Consider the following 19,920-nt stretch of genomic DNA (forward strand, 5'->3'; position numbering starts at 1 on the left):
GGATCTTTGGGGCTGTTTTGCTTCCAAAGGCCCAGGGACTATTGCAAGGACCCACAGAATCATGTACTCTGTCAAGGTAACAGGAGGATGTAGAGCAATATCTGTCTTTCTCTGCCATGAGCCATAAACTGGGTTGTCATTCTATCTTCCAGCATGACAAAGTGCTGGTGTGGTTTGGTTGCATGATAAAGTGTCAATAGACAATATGACCACTGTAATGCAAGTAGACTTAAAAAAATCCAGTGAAACAAGGAAGTTGATTTACATGTTGTTTGCATTGCAAAGACAGATGAATGACTGGCATCCTGCCAATATACAGTAGGGATATAGTAGAGAAATACAGTAGGGTTGTGCATAGAAGTGTGTTGTGGTAAAATGTAGGTAAACAGTGCCACACATAGATCAGAGAAAGCGATGAATAGAAAGAGGCAAAGAGAGAAAAACGGTTGGTCACAAGGACATAAAGATGCACATTGAAGTTTTGTTGTGAAACTGGGCCATGGGCCAAAACGGGACCCTGATTTTAGTGTATTACATCATCTAATTGCATGGGCAAAAAACTGATATCAAGTTTGGAGGGGACAATTACATAAAATGTTGTCAAGAGTAATTTTTGAGGGGGACAGTAGAACTGTTTTAGTTTGCACCATCGGTATGCTTGCTACTGTAGCTCTGCAAATTCAGCTATTGTGTGTGAACCCTACCAACATAAAACAAATTTACTGGATTAGCACGTTTGCTACGTGCCTTGAGGGGCTTTCAGACGGTAGGCACGAACACTGTCACCTTGCCAGCTAAGGAGCACTACATACACTGCACTGCAAGCTTCTCGTTGACTCGAATTCAAACAGCTGCAAAAGCTGGCTGATGTTACTGTAGCTTGCTAACGTAAAGTGTGAATTCAATGCAGAGAAAATTAAGGCTGGGAACGGTTAGATTTTTTTTTTTTATTGTATTGAGTGGTAGTAGTAAACAAATGTCTTACGTATCCCTGATTTGACCTATTTACTGAACATCAACCCTCAACGACAGACTGTCAGATTCCCACTGACCCACAGTACCTGCACGACGTGCCACTGCTGAGGGCTGGGGGGCAGTGGATCAAACCATTGTGATCAAACCAGTGGATCAAACCATTGCAAATGGCGGGGGTCTAGCAATGTTTTAAAACTTAAACCTGCTATTAAGTGTCTATAATCAGCACAAGTGCTTTCAATGCGTCTTAATACTATTATTGAAATTACATAGTAATTTATATATGGGTTTTCCCCAGGATGGGGGGGTCATGCCCCCCTGGGGATTTCCGCCTATGCCTAATTGTATACCCCATTTACCTTGCTCATGTGGAGATATGTATCTTCCAAAGCCCATCTAATGTTGTTCTAGTTATTATCACACTGCTCACTTATCCAGGATGTCTAGATTGGAATATTTATGTACAGTAGGAACGCAGCTTTGACATATACCTCAATTCAATCAATCAAATGTATTTTTATGAAGCCCTTTCTTTTTTTGTTTTCAAGCCATTCAAAGATTACAGAAGTACCTGTCTGACTCGAGAGACTAAGCTAAGCAGTTAGAAACCCATAGAATACGAAGTTAGAAACCCATAGAACACAATTAAAACAGCAGTCCTTCTCCAGCAGATCAGAAAGCAACGACAAAAAAAATATTCTTATGCACCCATGCACCTGTTACTGCATAGAATATGACTACATTTTGAAAAAACATTTATTGAGGCAAGACAAACTTTGTTAAGCTGACATCAGCATCCCTGATTGTGTGGTCCCACAAATAGGGTTAGGATGTTTGAACCTAGGATGTTTGTGGTAATCCAAGTAGAAACTAAAAAAAAATCTTTAAATCTTGATAAATATGCACCAAACATTGTAAAGACACCCAAGGCTAATTCATTACAGATTTCTTGATTCATTCTTGATACAAATAAAGTGTAGCCTACTCATATCTTTTTATGTTTGCAATATAGTGAAACTGCCCAACTTTGACAACTCCAAATTACTTCCCTTTGTTTTTGTCTAGTGGCTTAGGTTTGCCACATCAAGTTGCAAGAGTATAGTAATCAAATAAATAGATTGTTATGACAAAATAGTTTAACAAAAAGTTTTTCACAACCGAAAAATAACTACACTACCATTCAAAAGTTTGGGGACACTAATAAATGTCCTTGTTTTCCATGAAAACATACATGAAACATTTTTTTTATTGAAATAATAATTGTGTCCTTCAAATTTGGCTTTCATCAAATAATCCTCCATTGACAGCAATTACAGCCTTGCAGACCTTTGGCATTCTAGTGGTCAATTTGTTGAGGTAATCTGAAGAGATTCCATTCCATGCTTCCTGAAGCACCTCCCACAAGTTGGATTGGCTTGATGGGCACTTCTTATGTACCCTAGGGTCAAGCTGCTCCCACAACAGGTCCATAGTGTTAAGATCCAGTGACTGTGCTGGCCACTCCATTATAGACAGCTGACTGCTTCTTCCCTAAATAGTTCCTGCATAGTTTGGAGCTGTGCTTTGGGTCATTGTCCTGTTGTAGAAGGAAATTGTCTCCAATCAAGTTCTGTCCACAGGGTATGGCATGGCATTGCCATGGAGTGATAGCTTTCCTTCTTCAAGATCCCCTTTACCCTGCACAAATCTCCCACTTTACCACCACCAAAGCACCCTCAGACCATCACCCACAGACCATCACATTGCTTCCACCATGCTTGACAACTCCTCCAGCATCTTTTCATTTGGTCTGCGTCTGACGAATTATCTTCTTTGTGATCCATACACCTCAAACTTAGATTTGTCTCTCCATAAAACTTTTTTCCAGTCTTCCTCTGTCCAGCGTTTGTGTTCTTATGCCCATCTTCATCTTTTATTTTTATTAGCCAGTCTGGGATGTCTAGTCTAATGAAGGCCAGTTTTATTGCTTCTTTTATAAGCACAAAAGTTTTCAGCTGTGCTAACATAAATTACAAAAAAGTTTTCTAATGATCACAGCCTTTTCAAATGATAAACTTGGATTAGCAAACATAACGTGCTGGTGATGGTTGCTGATAATGGGCCTCTGTATGCCTATATAGATATATATAACATTGTAAAAGGGTTTTCCAATTTATCAAACAGCTTTTAAAAATGATTAAATTGGATCAGCAAACACAACATGCCATTGGAACAGAGGACTGATGGTTGCTGATAATGGGCCTCTGTAAGCCTATGTACATATTCAATCGAAAATCATCTGTTTCCTGCAACAATAGTCTTTTACAACATTAACAGTGTTTACAATGTATTTCTGATCAATTTGATGTTATTCTCGACTAAATGGAACGAAACAATAGAAAGGATAAAAAAAAAGGAGAGATGTAGGGGCTCTGGACAGACAGATGGGCAGCTGGGAGTGGCCAATAATGCTGAGTGGGGTTGATCTCTCTCAATCCTCTTGGCTCGCTTCTGTGTGTGCCCACCATCAGGCCACTGGCAGGGTGGCAGTGCGAGCATGGTCGGCCCGGGTGGCAGCGGGTGCCAATTTGCCCCAGCCAAGGGCACGCAGCTCTATTGAGAGGCAGTGTGATGGACACAATGCAAGCGACAGACTTGCTGCATCAACAGCATCACCCGCCCCTGTTTTTTTTGCTGCTGTGTGCCATTTATAAACCATAAATACCCCCCCCGGACCCTAGTGCCTGCTCGCCAGGCCTCCACACTCAACCGCCCTCACAAAGAGAGAGACAAAGAGAAAGAAAGGAAAAAAAAAAAGAAAGAGGAAAAAACGGAGAGAGTGTGGCTCGTACGTGGTGCAGTGAAGCACAAGCCATCCAGGTAAAACCAGGTGTGTTCATGTCGTTCATGTGCCTACAACTCTTGCTGTTTTCCGTCTCCCAATCTTTTGAACTCCATAATACTGCGTCTAACGCAATACAATACAAGATTTTAGATGTTGTTGAGTTTGTCCAATCGATGGACTGCCAGCTGTGGCACTGGACGCCGCCAGTGGCTTCATAACCTTATACATTTATGAACAATGTTGTGTTGGGCTTTTTTGGCTTGTGACTCGCTAGTGAAAATGTGTTGTAATGCAGAGGAACAATGTCAGAGCAGCAGGGTGCACCGGAGCAGCTAGCCGCTGGGAAGAGCCAAGGAGGGGCAGGAGCAACCTACAAGGTGGGTGCGGGGGTCAACTCGTCCCCTAGACTCTGATCTGGGGGTCAGTTTAGCTTTTTCCCATAAATGGTTAAGATTAGACGGAAGCCACACCTAGATCAGCATGTAGGAGGAATCCGTCACCTTAGAGCTACAAGGAACCCGTTGATAATGTTTGGTTCCTGCTATTGCTGGCATGCAACCTGTATTCCTAGGCCGTTTGTGCAAATGCTGAAGTTCTTGTTTAGCCCATTTTATACTAATTACATGATGTTTTACCACAGTCCTGTGCCTCTTTTCGTCTTGCAGGTGGTGGTGTTTGAGTTTGAGAATTTCCGTGGGAAGAAGGTAGAGCTGTCTGCCGAGTGTAAGGATGTGATCGAGAAGGGATGTGAGAAGGTGGGATCTATCATCGTGGAATCAGGACCGTAAGTGCGACTGATTTAAACTTCCTACATTTCCCACACCAGGGGGCGTCAATGTCTCATTGGGATTTTTGTGAAGGTCTGTGTTCCTAGAGTTGAATAGCAGTGTAGCAGTGGATTCTTCTTGTGTGGCAATGGTAGATTTTAGTGTGTTATCATTCATTTTTTAAATACATACCATTAATTTCCCCATAAAGATTTTACCCCTATGACAAATTATGTTAGTATTTAACTGGTTTCTGTGTTATTCAGCTATGGCTTTTATTCATGCTATATTATTATTAAAAATGTTTGGATCAAAAGGACTTGCTTGTATAAATTAGACTTACCTGTGTAAATGGCTTTTAAAAAATTATGCATTTTTACCTCGGATTGTCATGAAATTAACTTTAAAGTTATGCAGAACACAATCAACTTTTAAAAGACCAGCTGCAACTTTTGTGCAGCAGGCATTAGAATGCTGGAAGCTTAGCCTTAGAATCCCATGCTACTCATTTTTGGGGGGGGTTGTAATGTTGGTAATAGATAATAGAAAAGTTCACTGACAGTTATTATTATTCAAATACACTTTTGCTCACATTTACAGTTCTCTATCAATTGCCTGTCATGTATTAACCCATGTCACAAACGCCGTTCATGTACAATTAATGTTTGTGTCCTCAGCTGGGTGGCATTTGAGTGCCAGGCATTTGGCGGGGAGCAGTTTGTTCTAGAGAAGGGCGAGTATCCTCGTTGGAGCACCTGGACCAACAGCCAGACCAACAACTGCCTTCTGTCCTTCAGGCCACTCCGAGTGGTCAGTATGTCCCTGGAATTAACATACAATCACAACTACCTTTCTGCACCAAGTATTATGGGGATTTGATCTTGCAAAATGGTGCACAAAAGCACAATAAACAGGATAGATTATAGAAAAAAATAATCAACACAATGTTAATAGAGACTATCACAAGGATTCCAAAGCTTTTTTGGGTCCCTGACACTAGTTTAATTTAAAAGCATGTGGGTAACCCCACAATGTACAAAACAGTTGTATTTAAAAGCAATGTTTACTATGATTACTTCTCATTTTCATTCTGTAATAAAACATGTACCTGAGTCTGCAAAACTAAAGGGCAAATAGACCAAAAGTTATTGATGTAATTTAAAAGTTATTCTATCAATAGTCACTTTATTTCTAAGTAGGGTTCCCGAAATACAGAGGAAGAGCTAAAATGGGTGCGATGCATGCACGGCAACCATGGCAGCCAATCAGAGGGTCCCACAATAAGTTTATCTTACGGTTCAAAACATTATCGCAAGAAGAAGAAAATTATGTTCTTATTATTTTTTGCACTGTGGAAAATAGCTAGCTTAAGTAACAAAACGTAAAAATGCAACATAGATATGTCTGCTACTCAGAAAACAAGAAAAGATAAACATTATAAAAATGTAATATAAAAATATGTGCCCTTGAGAAACTCTGCGGCTAAGATTTGGTCCCATGGGAGAGAAAGCTAAGCTCCACCCCTGATGAAATACTACTGTATTTACAACTGGCAGAGGTTCATGCTGAAGGACTTTTATTTTATCTCCCGTAATCAGTCCCAAATGCTGTGCGTAGCAGGGGGAAACAAAACGTAATCCCAACCTGTTGTGCCATGTTCCTATCCAGGACAGTGCAGATCACAAACTCCACCTCTTTGAAAACCCTGGCTATGCTGGGAGGAAAATGGAGATTGTGGATGATGATGTCCCCAGCATGTGGGTCCATGGCTTTCAGGACCGTGTGGCCAGCGCCAAGGCTCTGAACGGAACGTAAGCAGTTTGACACCATCTACAGGAAGAATATACGGTCAAAATGTGAACACACATCTCTGTAACACACAGTTTCTTAAACAATCGTTTGGATTAAAATACGCTCACAACTTCTTACTATAATTCATTGATTACTGCCCTAACTCTCCTACCATTGATGTCTGAATTTGAAATGACCATACAAATGAGAGGCATAAGATGGAGTATTTCGGACACATAAAGAGTACATGTGATTACGGTACGTTTCTCTTCCACCCTAGGTGGGTGGGCTACATGTTCCCAGGCTATAGGGGGCGCCAGTACATCTTTGAGCACGGAGACTACAAGCACTGGAACGACTGGGGAGCCACGGTGCCTCAGATCCAGTCCGTCCGACGTGTTCGCGACATGCAGTGGCACAAGAGGGGTTGCTTCATTGCCCCCGCCCCAACTCCACCCCCCAACCCCACACCACCACCCCCTGCGCCCCCAGCTGCCGCTGGCACCAGCTGAAGGACAAAGGCTGTGGCCCCAGGCCCTGTAAGAAGACAACCTCGGGCCCCCCATCCATCCAGGGCTCCCAGAAGCCTCACCTCCTCATCAAAGAGGGCCGCCAAGAAACAACAAACTAGGAAGTGATGTTCCCATCACTAACTTAACCTGTGTCTGGAGTGGAAATAATAAAGGCTTTAGCCCTCATTTGGTTTGACCCAAGAGCCTGAGTGACTGTTGCTTTTGGATAAAAGACCCTCTTAGAATAATATTATTTAGTCTGCCAACATTATGTAGCAGAAATAGTATTTGACTTAAAGTTCTGATATCCCCATTATTAGAATGGATGTAGGGTAAAAATATATATAAAAAAAAACACTGCCCACACTGCAGTTTTGAACAAAAAACCTGCATGGGACATTAAGTCAAGTGAAGGAATGTTCTGGTAGATTATAATGTATTCCAGTGAATCACACTGAGACAAATCATAACGGGGTATATTGAAGATATAGAAGAGTACACACACATAGACACACGTTTGTGTGCGAGACAGAGAGGTATGGAGAAATCTAGGTGGTGTGCTATCATTTGACAGTGAGGTGGAACATAACATTTTCAGGTTTTCTAGTTCCATATTTTTCTAGTTCTTCAAACCTGCCTGGTTAATAATCATACAGTTGTGGAACATCAAGGTAGGAAGAACGGGCGGGGTTTTCGTGTAGTCTTCCCTGTGTTTACTTCTCTGGTAATGCTAAAGGCAGACCATACTGCAGCCTTTGGTAAGGCCTTTTCCTTCTTCCTCTGTTTTGGAATGAGCGGGTTCTGTGGAGGCGGAGTTTTGATATCAACATTTTATACGAAGATCCGAGGACTAAACAACTAATCACGCGACTGAACTAGGATACTACATTAAGGTATTGAAATACTTTATTTGTTAAAAGTGGTCGTCACTACAATAGGATCGGCATTTTTTTTATGAATAAGCTGTGTTATGCAAATAATTTTGATTCGCTACTTTAAAGGATCCTACATTTTTCTTCTGAGTTACACGAATAAGCGAGACATTTTGTCAGTTAATTTACACAAATCATTGAAAAGCGCAAAGCCTGCATGTTTCACTAGCAGGATATCACGAGTTCTCTTAATGAGTTATTTATTCTTAAAAAAATAAAACGTAGTGGCTAGTTTACCAGAAGCAACAGAATAGAACAAAACGGGGACCGTTTGTTTCACAACATATTTCATTATTTTTGCTTCTGTTTAAGAAACCTTAAGATATTAACATTTTTGGTTGACAAAATTATTATAAAATTTCATAGCCTGGTTACAGATCTCTTTGCGTTATCATCAACACCTTTTCACATTACATGAGTCACTGACCAGTTGACAATGATGGCACAAACTTCTGGGAACAGGTAGAATGGTTAACATCCACTGCTGAAACTATTTGCAGACCAAAATTATTATTATTAAAGCTTATACCAATGAGTATTGTCCAACCACTGGGCGCTAAAATATGTAAAAATCTTGTCAAGCCTTGATATCAACGCCTTGACCTGATTTGGCCCAAATTTATTCCATAACTTCCTTGATTTATTAGCCCAAATATTGATTATAAATAGTTTACATTTCTTTCAGTGCATAATACAAATAATAGAGTTAAATTGGTATAAGACAATGTTAAAGTTTGTGGAAGTTCCAATTTCTCAGTGTCATAACTAAAACGGATTCCATTTTTGTAATTACCATTTTAATCTCTCAGCACAACCTGGTCTCAGGGTAATACGCAACTTATTATACATAAATCTGTGACAGCTAAATCAGCATTATACACTCACCTAAAGGATTATTAGGAACACCATACTAATACTGTGTTTGACCCCCTTTCTCCTTCGGAACTGCCGTAATTCTACATGGCATTGATTCAACAAGGAGCATTCTTTAGAAATGTTGGCCCATATTGATAGGATAGCATCTTGCAGTTGATGGAGATTTGTGGGATTTGAGTTCAAAAGAAACCAATTTGAAATGATTCGAGCTTTGTGACATGGTGCATTATCCTGCTGGAAGTAGCCATCAGAGGATGGGTACATGGTGGTCATAAAGGGATGGACATGGTCAGAAACAATGCTCAGGTAGGCCGTGGCATTTAAACCATGCCCAATTGGCACTAAGGGGCCTAAAGTGTGCCATCCCCCACACCATTACACCACCACCAGCAGCCTGCACAGTGGTAACAAGGCATGATGGATCCATGTTCTCATTCTGTTTACGCCAAATTCTGACTCTACCATCTGAATGTCTCAACAGAAATCGAGACTCATCAGACCAGGCAACATTCTTCCAGTCTTCCACTGTCCAATTTTGGTGAGCTTGTGCAAATTGTAGCCTCTTTTTCCTATTTGTAGTGGAGATGAGTGGTACCCGGTGGGGTCTTCTGCTGTTGTAGCCCATCCGCCTCAAGGTTGTGCGTGTTGTGGCTTCACAAATGCTTTGCTGCATACCTCGGTTGTAACAAGTGGTTATTTCAGTCAATGTTGCTCTTCTATCAGCTTGAATCAGTTGGCCCATTCTCCTCTGACCTCTAGCATCAACAAGGCATTTTCGCCCACAGGACTGCCGCATACTGGATGTTTTTCCCTTTTCACACCATACTTTGTAAACCCTAGAAATGGTTTTGCGTGAAAATCCCAGTAACTAAGCAGATTGTGAAATACTCAGACCGGCCCGTCTGACACCAACAACCATTCCACGCTCAAAATTGCTAAAATCACCTTTCTTTCCCATTCTGACATTCAGTTTGGAGTTCAGGAGATTGTCTTGACCAGGACCACACCCCTAAATGCATTGAAGCAACTGCCATGCGATTGGTTGATTAGATAATTGCATTAATGAGAAATTTAACAGGTGTTCCTAATAATCCTTTAGGTGAGTGTATGTTACATTACAATGCCCTACTAAAACGTGCAACCCTGTTTCCAAAAAAGTTGGGACACTGCATAAAATGCAAATGAAAACAGAATGCAATGATGTGCAAATCATTTATCCCCATATTTTATTATTTATCCCCATATTTAATCAGTTTCTTTGTACTATTTTGGGTACGTCCAAAATAGTACAAAGAAACTGAGACATTTTATATATATATAAAAAAAGGCATGCCCATTTTGAATTTCATGCCAGCAACACATTTAAAAAAAAGTTGGGACAGGAGCATGTTTACCACTGTGTTGCATCATCACTTATTTTAACAATAAGCATTTGGGAATTGAGGAAACCAAATGCTGTAGTTTTGAAAGTGCAATGTATTCCCATTCTTGCTTGCTTGATTCGGGATCTCCTTTGTAGTATTTTTCGTTTCATAATGCACCAAATGTTTTCAATGATAGCAGGCAGGCCAGTTTAGCACCCAGACTCTTTTACTACAGAGCCATGTTGTTCTAATACATGCATAATGTGGTTTGGCATTGTCTTGCTGAAATAAGCAAGGCCTTCCCTGAAAAAGACGTAATCTGGATGGCAGCATATGCTGCTTCAAAACCTGAATAAATTGTTCAGCATTAATGGTGCCTTCATCTATGCCATTTGCACTAATGCACCCCCAAACCATCATGGATGCTGGTTTTTGAATTGTGTGCTGATAAGAAGCCGGATGGTCCCTATCTTTAGTCCAGAGGATGCGGCGTCCATGATTCCCAAAAATAATTTAGATTTGTTAGACCACAGGACAGTTTTGCACTTTGCCTCGGTCCATATCTGGTTTCTTCTTTGCATGGTAGAGTTTTAACTTGCATTTTGTGGATACAGCAACAACGTGTGTTTACAGAATGGTTTTCAGAAGTGTTCCTGAGCCCATTAAGTGATTTCCACTACAGAATCGTGTCTGGTTTTAATGGAGTGCTGCCTGGGGGCCCGAAGATCATGGCCATCCAAAGTTGGTTTTTGTCCTTGTCCCTTGCATACAGAGATTTCTCCAGATTCTCTGAATCTTTTAAAGATATTATGTGCCATAGATAATTGAGATAACCAAACTCTTTCCAGTTTTACACTCAAACATTATTCTTAAATTGTTGCACTCTTTGCCCGAGTAGTCTTCCACAGAGTGGTGAACCCTCCCCATCCTCACTTCTGACAGGCCTTCCTCTCTGGAATTATCTTTTTATACCCAATCATGTTGCTGACCTGTTGCAAACTGACCTAATTAGTTCTGTGATATTCCACCAGGTTTACCTTTTTATCAGTACACAACTTTTCCGGTCTTTTGTTGCCTCTGTCACAACTTTTTTGAAATGTGTTGCTGGCATGAAATTCAAAGTGGGCATATATTTTTCAAGAAATAATAAAATGTCTCCATTTTAACATTTGATATGTTGTCTTTGTACTATTTTCTATTGAATATAGGGTTTAAACTTTTATGGAAAGCGGGTTTGTACATGCTGCAAATACTAATTAAACATGTTATCTTGCGAATTTACAAAAGTGTATGATATAATTATAATATAATTAAATATGTATGATATAATTAAATGCAAGGTATGACAGTACTGGGGTAAATGTTAGATTTGTAGTTAGGTCAGGGTTAAAGTCAGGCCTCACAATAGTGGGGTTAGGTTTAGGGTTAAGTTTAGAAAACAAAAAGGTTAAGGTTAATTAGCACAGTATTGTGTGCAAAGTTAGGGTTAAGGCTAGATAACAACAACCAAAAATAAAATTTCCAAGGATTCGAACTTGCAACCATTGGGAGAGAAGGTTGGATGTCCACCATCACCACTGCCCCTAGTATCACTAAAACTGATTAAGTGACAAGCTGTGGCCTGCTATGCGGATCCCAAATAGTGGATCCCTGAAAGGCATCAGGTGTCCTTTAGAACAGAGGTTCCCAAACTAGGGATCGCAGCCCCATGTGGGGTCACCTGATATGAAAATGGGGTCGGGGGAGGATGTTTTACAATTGGCTCTCATAGTCGAAAAAAAGAATAAAGATTATAATTTTTTTATTCACATGGTTTGAGTTGCAATCATTTTTCGATATAGAAATGGGGTCATCGGCCAAAAAAGTTAAAAAAAAAAAAAAAAAAATATGTATATACATCTCTGGAAAAAAAAAAGACCACTCCAAATTTTTCTTAAATCACCATCTCTCCATATATGGCAGACATTCCATTCCAGTGTCTGTTAAATTCCAACACAGGCACACCTCATTTTACTTAATAAGGTACTGATTAGGTGATTACCTGTGCCAAATCTTATTTAACGAGGAAAAGTATAAAAACCACTGCTGTGGTCATCAATATCCTCTTGCAATAGGACCAACTGGATGGCAAAAACAGTGCAAGTAGTACCTCAAAATTCAGCATGACAAAAGAGTTCAAAAGAAAAGCTTTGAGTGGGGAAAAGAAGGACGGTTCGAAACAGGCTCTTAGGGGCAGGGCTGAAGTCGTGCAAAGCTAGAAAAAAAGCCCTTCAACAATGAGAAGCAAAGAAGGACCAGGCTGAAGTTTGCAAAAGACCATCAGGATTGAACCTTATTGAGGAATGGAGTAAGGTCATCTTCTCTGTTGAGTCAAATGTTCAGCTTTCCCAACACATTGTCGTCTAATGGTTAGATGGAGACCTGGAGAGGCCTACAAGCCACAGTGTCTTGCACTCACTGTGAAATTTGGTGGAGGATCAGTGATGATCTCGGGATGTTTCAGCAAGGCTGGAATCAGGAATATTTGTCTTTGTGAAGGACCCATGAATCAAGCCAAGTACAAGGTTAACCTGGAAGAACACCTGCTTCCTTCTGCTCTGACAATGTTCCCCAACTCTGAGATTTTTTTTTTCCAGCAGGACTAAGCTCCATGCCACACAACCAGGTCAATCAATGTGTGGTTGTTGGACCACCAGATCAAGACCCTGTCATGGCCAGCCCAATCTCCAGACCTGAACCCCATTGATAACCTCTGGAATTTGATCAAGAGGAAGATGGATGGTCACAAGCCATCAAACAAAGCCGAGCTACTTGCATTTCTGTGCCAGGAGTGGCATAAAGTCACCCAACAGCAATGTGACAGACTGGTGGAGAGCATGTCAAGACGCATGAAAGCTGTGATTAAAAATCAGGGTTATTCCACCAAATATTGATTTCTGAACTCTTCCTAAGTTAAAACATGAACAAATTTCCAGAGCTACAGTTGATAGAAAAACTCTACACACCCCTTAAAATGTCAGGTTCTTGTGATGTAAAAGAAATAGACAAAAAAAAAGAATGAGACAAAGAAATCATGTAAGAACCTTTTCCACTTTTAATGTGATCTATAACGTGAACAATTTGATTGAAAAACAAATTGAAATCTTTGAGGGGGAAAAATTTAAAATATTAAACTCAATAACCTGGTTGCATAACTGTGCACACCCTTAAACTAATACTTTGTTGAAGCACCTTTTGATTTTATTACAGCACTCAGTCTTTTTGGGTAGGAGTCTATTAGCATGGCACATCTTGACGTGGCAATATTTGCCCACTCTTCTTTGCAAAAGCACTCCAAATCTGTCAGATTGCGAGGACATCTCCTGTGCACATCCCTCTTCAGATCACCCCACAGATGTTCAATTGGATTCAGGTCTGGGCTCTGGCTGGGCCATTCCAAAACATTAATCTTCTTCTGGTGAAGCCATGCTTTTGTGGATGTGTATGTGTGCTTTGGGTGGTTGTCGTGCTGAAAGGTGAACTTCCTCACCACCTGAAGTGGTTGGTTTGTGGCCCAATTTGGACATTTTCACTTAAGTGTTTACTCACTTTTGTTGCCAGCGGTTTAGACAATAATGGCTGTGTGTTGGGTTATTTTGAGGGGACAGCTAATTTACACTGTTATACAAGCTGTACACTCACTACTTTACATTGTAGCAAAGTGTCATTTCTTCAGTGTTGTCATGAAAAGATAGAATCAAATATTTGCATAAATGTGAGGGGTGTACTCACTTTTGTGAGATACTGTACTTAGGAAAGGCCTTTTAAGACAGAAACATAAAATATCTAGTTATAAGAAATCGTGTACAGATTTAGATAAAGAACTCAATCACCTAACCTTTTTCAGAATAATTATTAATATCTAAATTATTTTATTCCCATATTCTTACCTTAATATATATCCAAGATGGAGGATTGGATCTCCCAAATTCTGTATCTTATTACTGGGCTACTAACTTCCCCATTGTTTAGGTTTGAGAATGCTCTGGCCTTTTCCATCTGACTTAAGATGGCTTGTAAAGAATGCCATTCATTTTCTATTAGTACTGTGTTCCTGTCTCATGTTACTCTGAAGAAATCCATTTATAAATAAAATCCATTTGTAATCTCAACATCAGGAAGCATTTTAAAGGGCATTTTGTCATTAGACCAATGTTATTTCTGCTCCTGTTAGCAAGAAACTTTTCTTTTGTCTCTTTAGCTGTGCGCTGTGTTGTAACTTTTCCAGCTATTGATCTGGAATCTTTTGTCTCAGATCCACAATACATTTTCCTGGGAGTTTTACCTGACTGGGTATATTTGTGTAAGTGTTGTCAATTAACCTCAGACATATACACATACATTATTCCAATAAGCAACAAGCAGAAACAAGTTGTGTTATAGACAAAAAAGAAATACAACAGATATCTGTCTGTTAGTACATAGTCCTAAGGCAGCCAGATTGTTACAATAAGAATGTAAACCAAAATACAGCAGATACATTGACTCTTACTGGTAAAGCATGTGGAAACAGAGAAAAATCCATCTGCTTTCATAGACAAACAACTCAGATTAATGTAACTTTTGTTAGGTGGAATATGTTACTCAGTTAAATCCATTCTAATTTGTTTTCTGGTTTTAATGGATCAGCTTGGCCGCGCCTAAACTCTAGAGTCTTGTCAACTTCATGGCCGTCAAGATTGGAACATTCTAAACTGTAGTGAACAGGAACCGGCAGAACAGGTTTATGCAACCTATGTTTAGAATAACAAGACAAACCATAGTAAGTGCTCAAAACATGAACAAAGCCAGAGTGCAGTAACTCCACTGAGCTGCGTTGCTACAGGTACCCAATTCTGAAGTTTTGCCCAATTAAATATCTTATCTGATATATCAAAAGACAAATTACTGGAATAGAAGTGCTTGTGTAAACAACCTTTTTATGGTGACTTTGTTTTTTCCTTGGATTTTGTAGTTACTTCACAATTGACAGTCCATGTAGGCTACTCTGAAAGTAAGATAAATGAACCAGGACATTGTCACATGATATAAAACAGACAGATAATGCAAAACCTCTTTTTGTCTTAACAATATGACCAAATGTGTAGTTAGACCAGTCTCACAGTGAACAGTGTCAACAGTGAAGAGGCGACTCTGGGATACTGGCCTTCTAGGCAAAGAAAAAGCCATATCTCAGACTGGCCGATTAAAAGAAAATATTAAGATGGGCAAAAGAACAGACACTGGACAGAGGACGATCGCCTCTTCACTGTTGATGTTGAGACTGGTGTTATGCAGGTACTTTTAAATGAAGATGCCAGCTGAGGACCTCTGTTTCTCAAACTAGACACTGATGTATTTGTCCTCTTGCTCAGTTCTGCATCAGAGCCTCCCACTCCTCTTTCTATTCTGGTCAGGGCCAGTTTGGGGTATACAATGTTTTATGAGATCTTCAGTTTCTTGGCAATTTCTCACATGGAACAGCCTTCATTTCTCAAAACAAGAATAGACTGATGAGTTTCAGAAGAAAGTTATTTGTTTCTAGCCATTTTGTTTTTGGCTGTAATCAAACCCACAATTGATGATGCTCCAGATACTTAACTAGTCTAAAGAAGGTCAGTTTTATTGCTTCTTTAATCAGCACAACAGTTTTCAACTGTGCTAACAAATTACAAAAGGGTTTTCTAATGATCACAGCCTTTTAAAATGATAAACTTGGATTTGCAAACATAACGTGCTAGTGATGGTTGCTGATAAGGGGCCTCTGTATGCCTATATATATATATATATATATATATATATATATATATATATATATATATAAAAAAATCAGTTTCTATCTACAATAGTCATTTATAACATTAACAATGTCTACACTGCATTTCTGATCAATTGAATGTTATTTTAATGGACAAAAAAAAAACAAGAACATTTCTAAGCAACCCCAAATGGGTGAAAGGTACTGTATATTATGGTTTCAATTTTGTGAAATCCAACACAGTTCACAAGGATCTTGAGTCAGAGGGTTTGGTCTTTCAACAATGTTTTGCAATGCTTAGAAGGAGAAGTATAGTCATTGTACAAAACAGTGTAAATGAAATGCTTAAATGCCTATTTATCCTAACTGATGAGTTGGTCTAGTCTTTAAAGCAGGTGAGTTTCAATAGTTTGCAATTTTTTGTGTGTGTGATCACTATAATGGTTAAAATATGTATTCCTTAAGACTGTTCAACACGCATTTGCTGAAGGGCAAATATGAACACTTGTTAATGCTAGTAATTTGGTTGTACGGCAACACTTTATTTAAAGGCCATATGCATAACGCATTATACTTGTACTCATAATTAATTAATAATGAAGTATAAGCATAGTTATAGACACTTGTAAAGACTCATGAAGATTTGTGATGTTTTATACATAATGCATTATATGTTTAATTATAATGAACAATAATGTACAGAAGTATAGTGCTTCACAATAACTGGGAAATCTTTCCTCAAGTCTTTATGAGTGTCTATAACATGACTTATACTGCATTATTTTGCATTATGAGTACATGCATAATGCTGTATAATGTGTTACGCATATGGCCTTTATTAAATACTGGTTGTACTTACATTGTTAATGTCAGTGTACGGCCTCAGGTTAAACACAACGGTTATTGTGTTGTACCTTAGGCAAATGTATTACATTGGAGAGCTAAAGAATACATTGAGGTCAAAATCTATTCATTTTTTACATTGGTTTATTTTCCACAGGCACTCGCAAGAAAACTCTGGTCTCTTGGTGGTGGGCGACACCAACCTCTTGCAGCATCATGTCCAAATACCTGAAGCATTTCACGGCGGTGGGTGACAACCACCAAGCAGTACAGCAGCACAGTGTGGTGCTGCATGAGGTTAGTCCGGAGCTGAGACCAGCCACAGGACAGCTGACCCACGGTAGACCCACCTTCAGAGACTCTCTGAAAAGACTCTACGCCTCAGAACGATTCCAGGTATCTACTGAGTGGAGAAGCAACTATTTGTTCCAAAAATCAAGCAGCAAACAACAAACATTGGGCTAGGCGGCCGATATTCGACAGTAAACAATCAGAAGTTGGGTCTGTATGGATGTTGGGTTTTGCTGGGGGATTGGATGGTTGGAGTATCTGTGCCGTCTGTTCAGAGTTTGCTTCTGGTTTAGATAGCTGTGGTCTGCTTGGTCATCCTGGATGCCATCTTTGTGCTTGCTGAGCTACTAATAGACCTGTCAATCATCAAGTTGGAGCATGGACATGTTGCGCCTCAGGTGAGATGTCTGGGTATATTCCCTTCATAGGTGAGATGTCTGGGTATATTCCCTTCATAAGTGAGATGTCTGGGTATATTCCCTTCATACAACTTTTTTGACCTCTGTCCATTTGTCCGCAGGTCTTCCATTATTTGAGTCTGGCTCTCCTCACCTTCTTCATGATGGAGCTGGCTGGGAAGCTCTTTGCCTTTCGCCTCGAGTTCTTCCATCACAAGTTTGAGGTGTTTGACGGGCTGGTGGTGATTGTGTCCTTCATCCTGGACGTGGTGTACATTGCCAGTGAAGATGCCTTTGACGGCATGGGTCTGCTGATCCTCCTCAGGCTCTGGAGGGTGGCCAGGATTGTCAACGGTGAGAGATAACACAATGGTCATGTCCATTAATCAATGGTGAGGGATCACACAATGGTCATGTCCATTAGTCAACAGTGAGAGATCACACACTGGTCATGTCCATTAGTCAACAGTGAGAGATCACACACATTTCATGTCCATTAGTCAACGGTGAGAGATCACACACTGGTCATGTCCATTAGTCAACAGTGAGAGATCACACACTGGTCATGTCCATTAGTCAACAGTGAGAGATCACACACTGGTCATGTCCATTAGTCAACGGTGAGAGATCACACTCTGGTCATGTCCATTAGTCAACGGTGAGAGATCACACAGTCCATTAGGCATCCAATGGAAACAAGTTAATGTACTGCACACACCAGTAAGTTTTTGTTTTCCATTGTTAAAGATTAAAGTTTTACAAGTGCATAACCCCATGAACACAACCTTTATGTTATGGCTAGATGAGTCACTTAATCCAATTACAATTATTTAATCTGATGATTCATTTAACCCAATCGATCAAATCAATCAACTGACTGACTGTGATTCCTTTGAATGGACACAACCTTTATGTTATAGCTAGATGAGTCACTTTATGTTGCAAAATGGCTGTGTCCAATTGGGCATGTTTTCTCCCTCAGGAATTCTGTTGTCTGTGAAGGCAAGAGCCGATCACCAGGTTCACAAGCTGAAGGAGAGCAATGATCAGCTGGTCCAGCAAGTTAATGACCTACAAGAGCAAAAGAGCAAGACTGTGAGTTGGCCAGCCTCCCCACCAGCTCATGACATGTTCAAAAAATTATTACATTTTGGTTATTCAGCAGATGCTTTTATATAGAGCACCTTACAGAAAGTCAATAAGCCCTGTTCAAACACACCTATCAAATCTGAAACCCTCTTTAGGAAGAAGAGAACAGGAAACTACGGGCTATCCTGCAACAACATGCCATTGAGTTCTGATCCAGGATGAGGAACATGCCATTGTCATTATCTACTTTTATACTTTAATTGGAATTGATTAATAAAACAACAGTATTTTCTGAAAAGTCTTCACCGTTCATACACCTTTTGGGATTTATCTAATGAATTTATCTAATGAATTCATGTCAGGTGCTAAAACTGTTCAGATCTTAGCCTGGTATACCTTTGTGGTATGATAATGAATATGATATCACAGACAGACTGCCACTGTTAAAATCACTGATTTTTACTGATAAACATCAGTACGATCTATCTGCATATTTCAGTGGCGTTTGAAAGCTGACTATGTTTTTTGATTAGCATTGTTCATGTCATATGCCTGTATCATGCTTTGTAATGTACATATGCATCATTTAATTTTCTTTTATGAACAGATTTATTTTTACTATGAGCAAATGACAGATATTGTATGCAAATGTGTTATACAGAATATCCTGCTGTATTCCTGAATGCTGGTCATAAAATTAGAATATCATCAAAAAGTTGATTTATATCAGTAATTCCATTCAAAAAGTGAAACTTAATTTTTGCACACAGACTGATATATTTATTTATTTATTTTAATTGTGATGATTATAACTGACAACTAATGAAAATCCCAAATTCAGTATCTCAGAAAATTTGAATATTACTTAAGACCAATACAAAAAAAGGATTTTTAGAAATGTTGGCCAACTGAAAAGTATGAACATGAAAAGTATGAGCATGTACAGCACTAAATACTTAGTTGGGGCTCCTTTTGCCTGAATTACTGCTGCAATGTGGCGTGGCATGGAGTCGATCAGTCTGTGGCACTGCTCAGGTGTTATGAGAGCCCAGGTTGCTCTGATAGTGGCCTTCAGCTCTTCTGCATTGTCGGGTCTGGCATACCCCATAGATTTTCTATAGGGTTAAGGTCAGGCGAGTTTGCTGGCCAATTAAGAACAGGGATACCATGGTCCTTAAACCAGGTACTGGTAGCTTTGGCACTGTGTGCAGGTGCCAAGTCCTGTTGGAAAATGAAATCTGCATCTCCATAAAGTTGGTCTGCAGCAGGAAGCATGAAGTGCTCTAAAACTTCCTGGTAGACGGCTGCGTTGACCTTGGACCTCAGAAAACACAGTGGACCAACACCAGCAGATGACATGGCACCCCAAACCATCACTGACTGTGGAAACTTTACACTGGACTTCAAGCAACAGGGATTATGTGCCCCTCCTCTCTTTCTCCAGACTCAGGGACCTTAATTTCCAAAGGAAATGCAAAATGT

At 39.8% G+C, this 19,920-nt stretch overlaps 2 protein-coding genes across 3 annotated transcripts; both read left to right on the forward strand.

The window, feature by feature from the left end:
- Nucleotides 1-3,679: 3,679 nt before the first annotated feature.
- On the forward strand, nt 3,680-7,070 carry LOC105017057 (beta-crystallin B3). 2 transcript variants are annotated; one of them, XM_010881361.5, is made up of 6 exons: nt 3,680-3,844; nt 4,095-4,176; nt 4,465-4,583; nt 5,244-5,376; nt 6,235-6,377; nt 6,638-7,070. In XM_010881361.5, exons 2-6 carry the CDS (start codon nt 4,102-4,104, stop codon nt 6,867-6,869), a joined length of 702 nt encoding a protein of 233 aa, XP_010879663.3. In that variant the 5' UTR covers nt 3,680-3,844; nt 4,095-4,101; the 3' UTR covers nt 6,870-7,070. The 2 variants fall into 2 exon arrangements, with proteins under 2 accessions (XP_010879663.3, XP_010879664.3); XM_010881362.5 differs by having other exon boundaries at nt 3,680-3,834.
- A 2,110-nt stretch (nt 7,071-9,180) lies between these two features.
- On the forward strand, nt 9,181-19,157 carry hvcn1 (hydrogen voltage-gated channel 1). The gene is made up of 6 exons (XM_010881360.4): nt 9,181-9,215; nt 16,818-17,056; nt 17,245-17,349; nt 17,472-17,703; nt 18,332-18,444; nt 18,594-19,157. The coding sequence occupies exons 2-6, from the start codon at nt 16,877-16,879 to the stop codon at nt 18,648-18,650; spliced, it is 687 nt and encodes a 228-aa protein (XP_010879662.1). The 5' UTR covers nt 9,181-9,215; nt 16,818-16,876; the 3' UTR covers nt 18,651-19,157.
- Nucleotides 19,158-19,920: the final 763 nt, after the last annotated feature.

This window comes from Esox lucius, chromosome 17, assembly GCF_011004845.1.
Source record: "Esox lucius isolate fEsoLuc1 chromosome 17, fEsoLuc1.pri, whole genome shotgun sequence".
In the NCBI taxonomy this organism is placed as follows: Eukaryota; Metazoa; Chordata; class Actinopteri; order Esociformes; family Esocidae; genus Esox; species Esox lucius.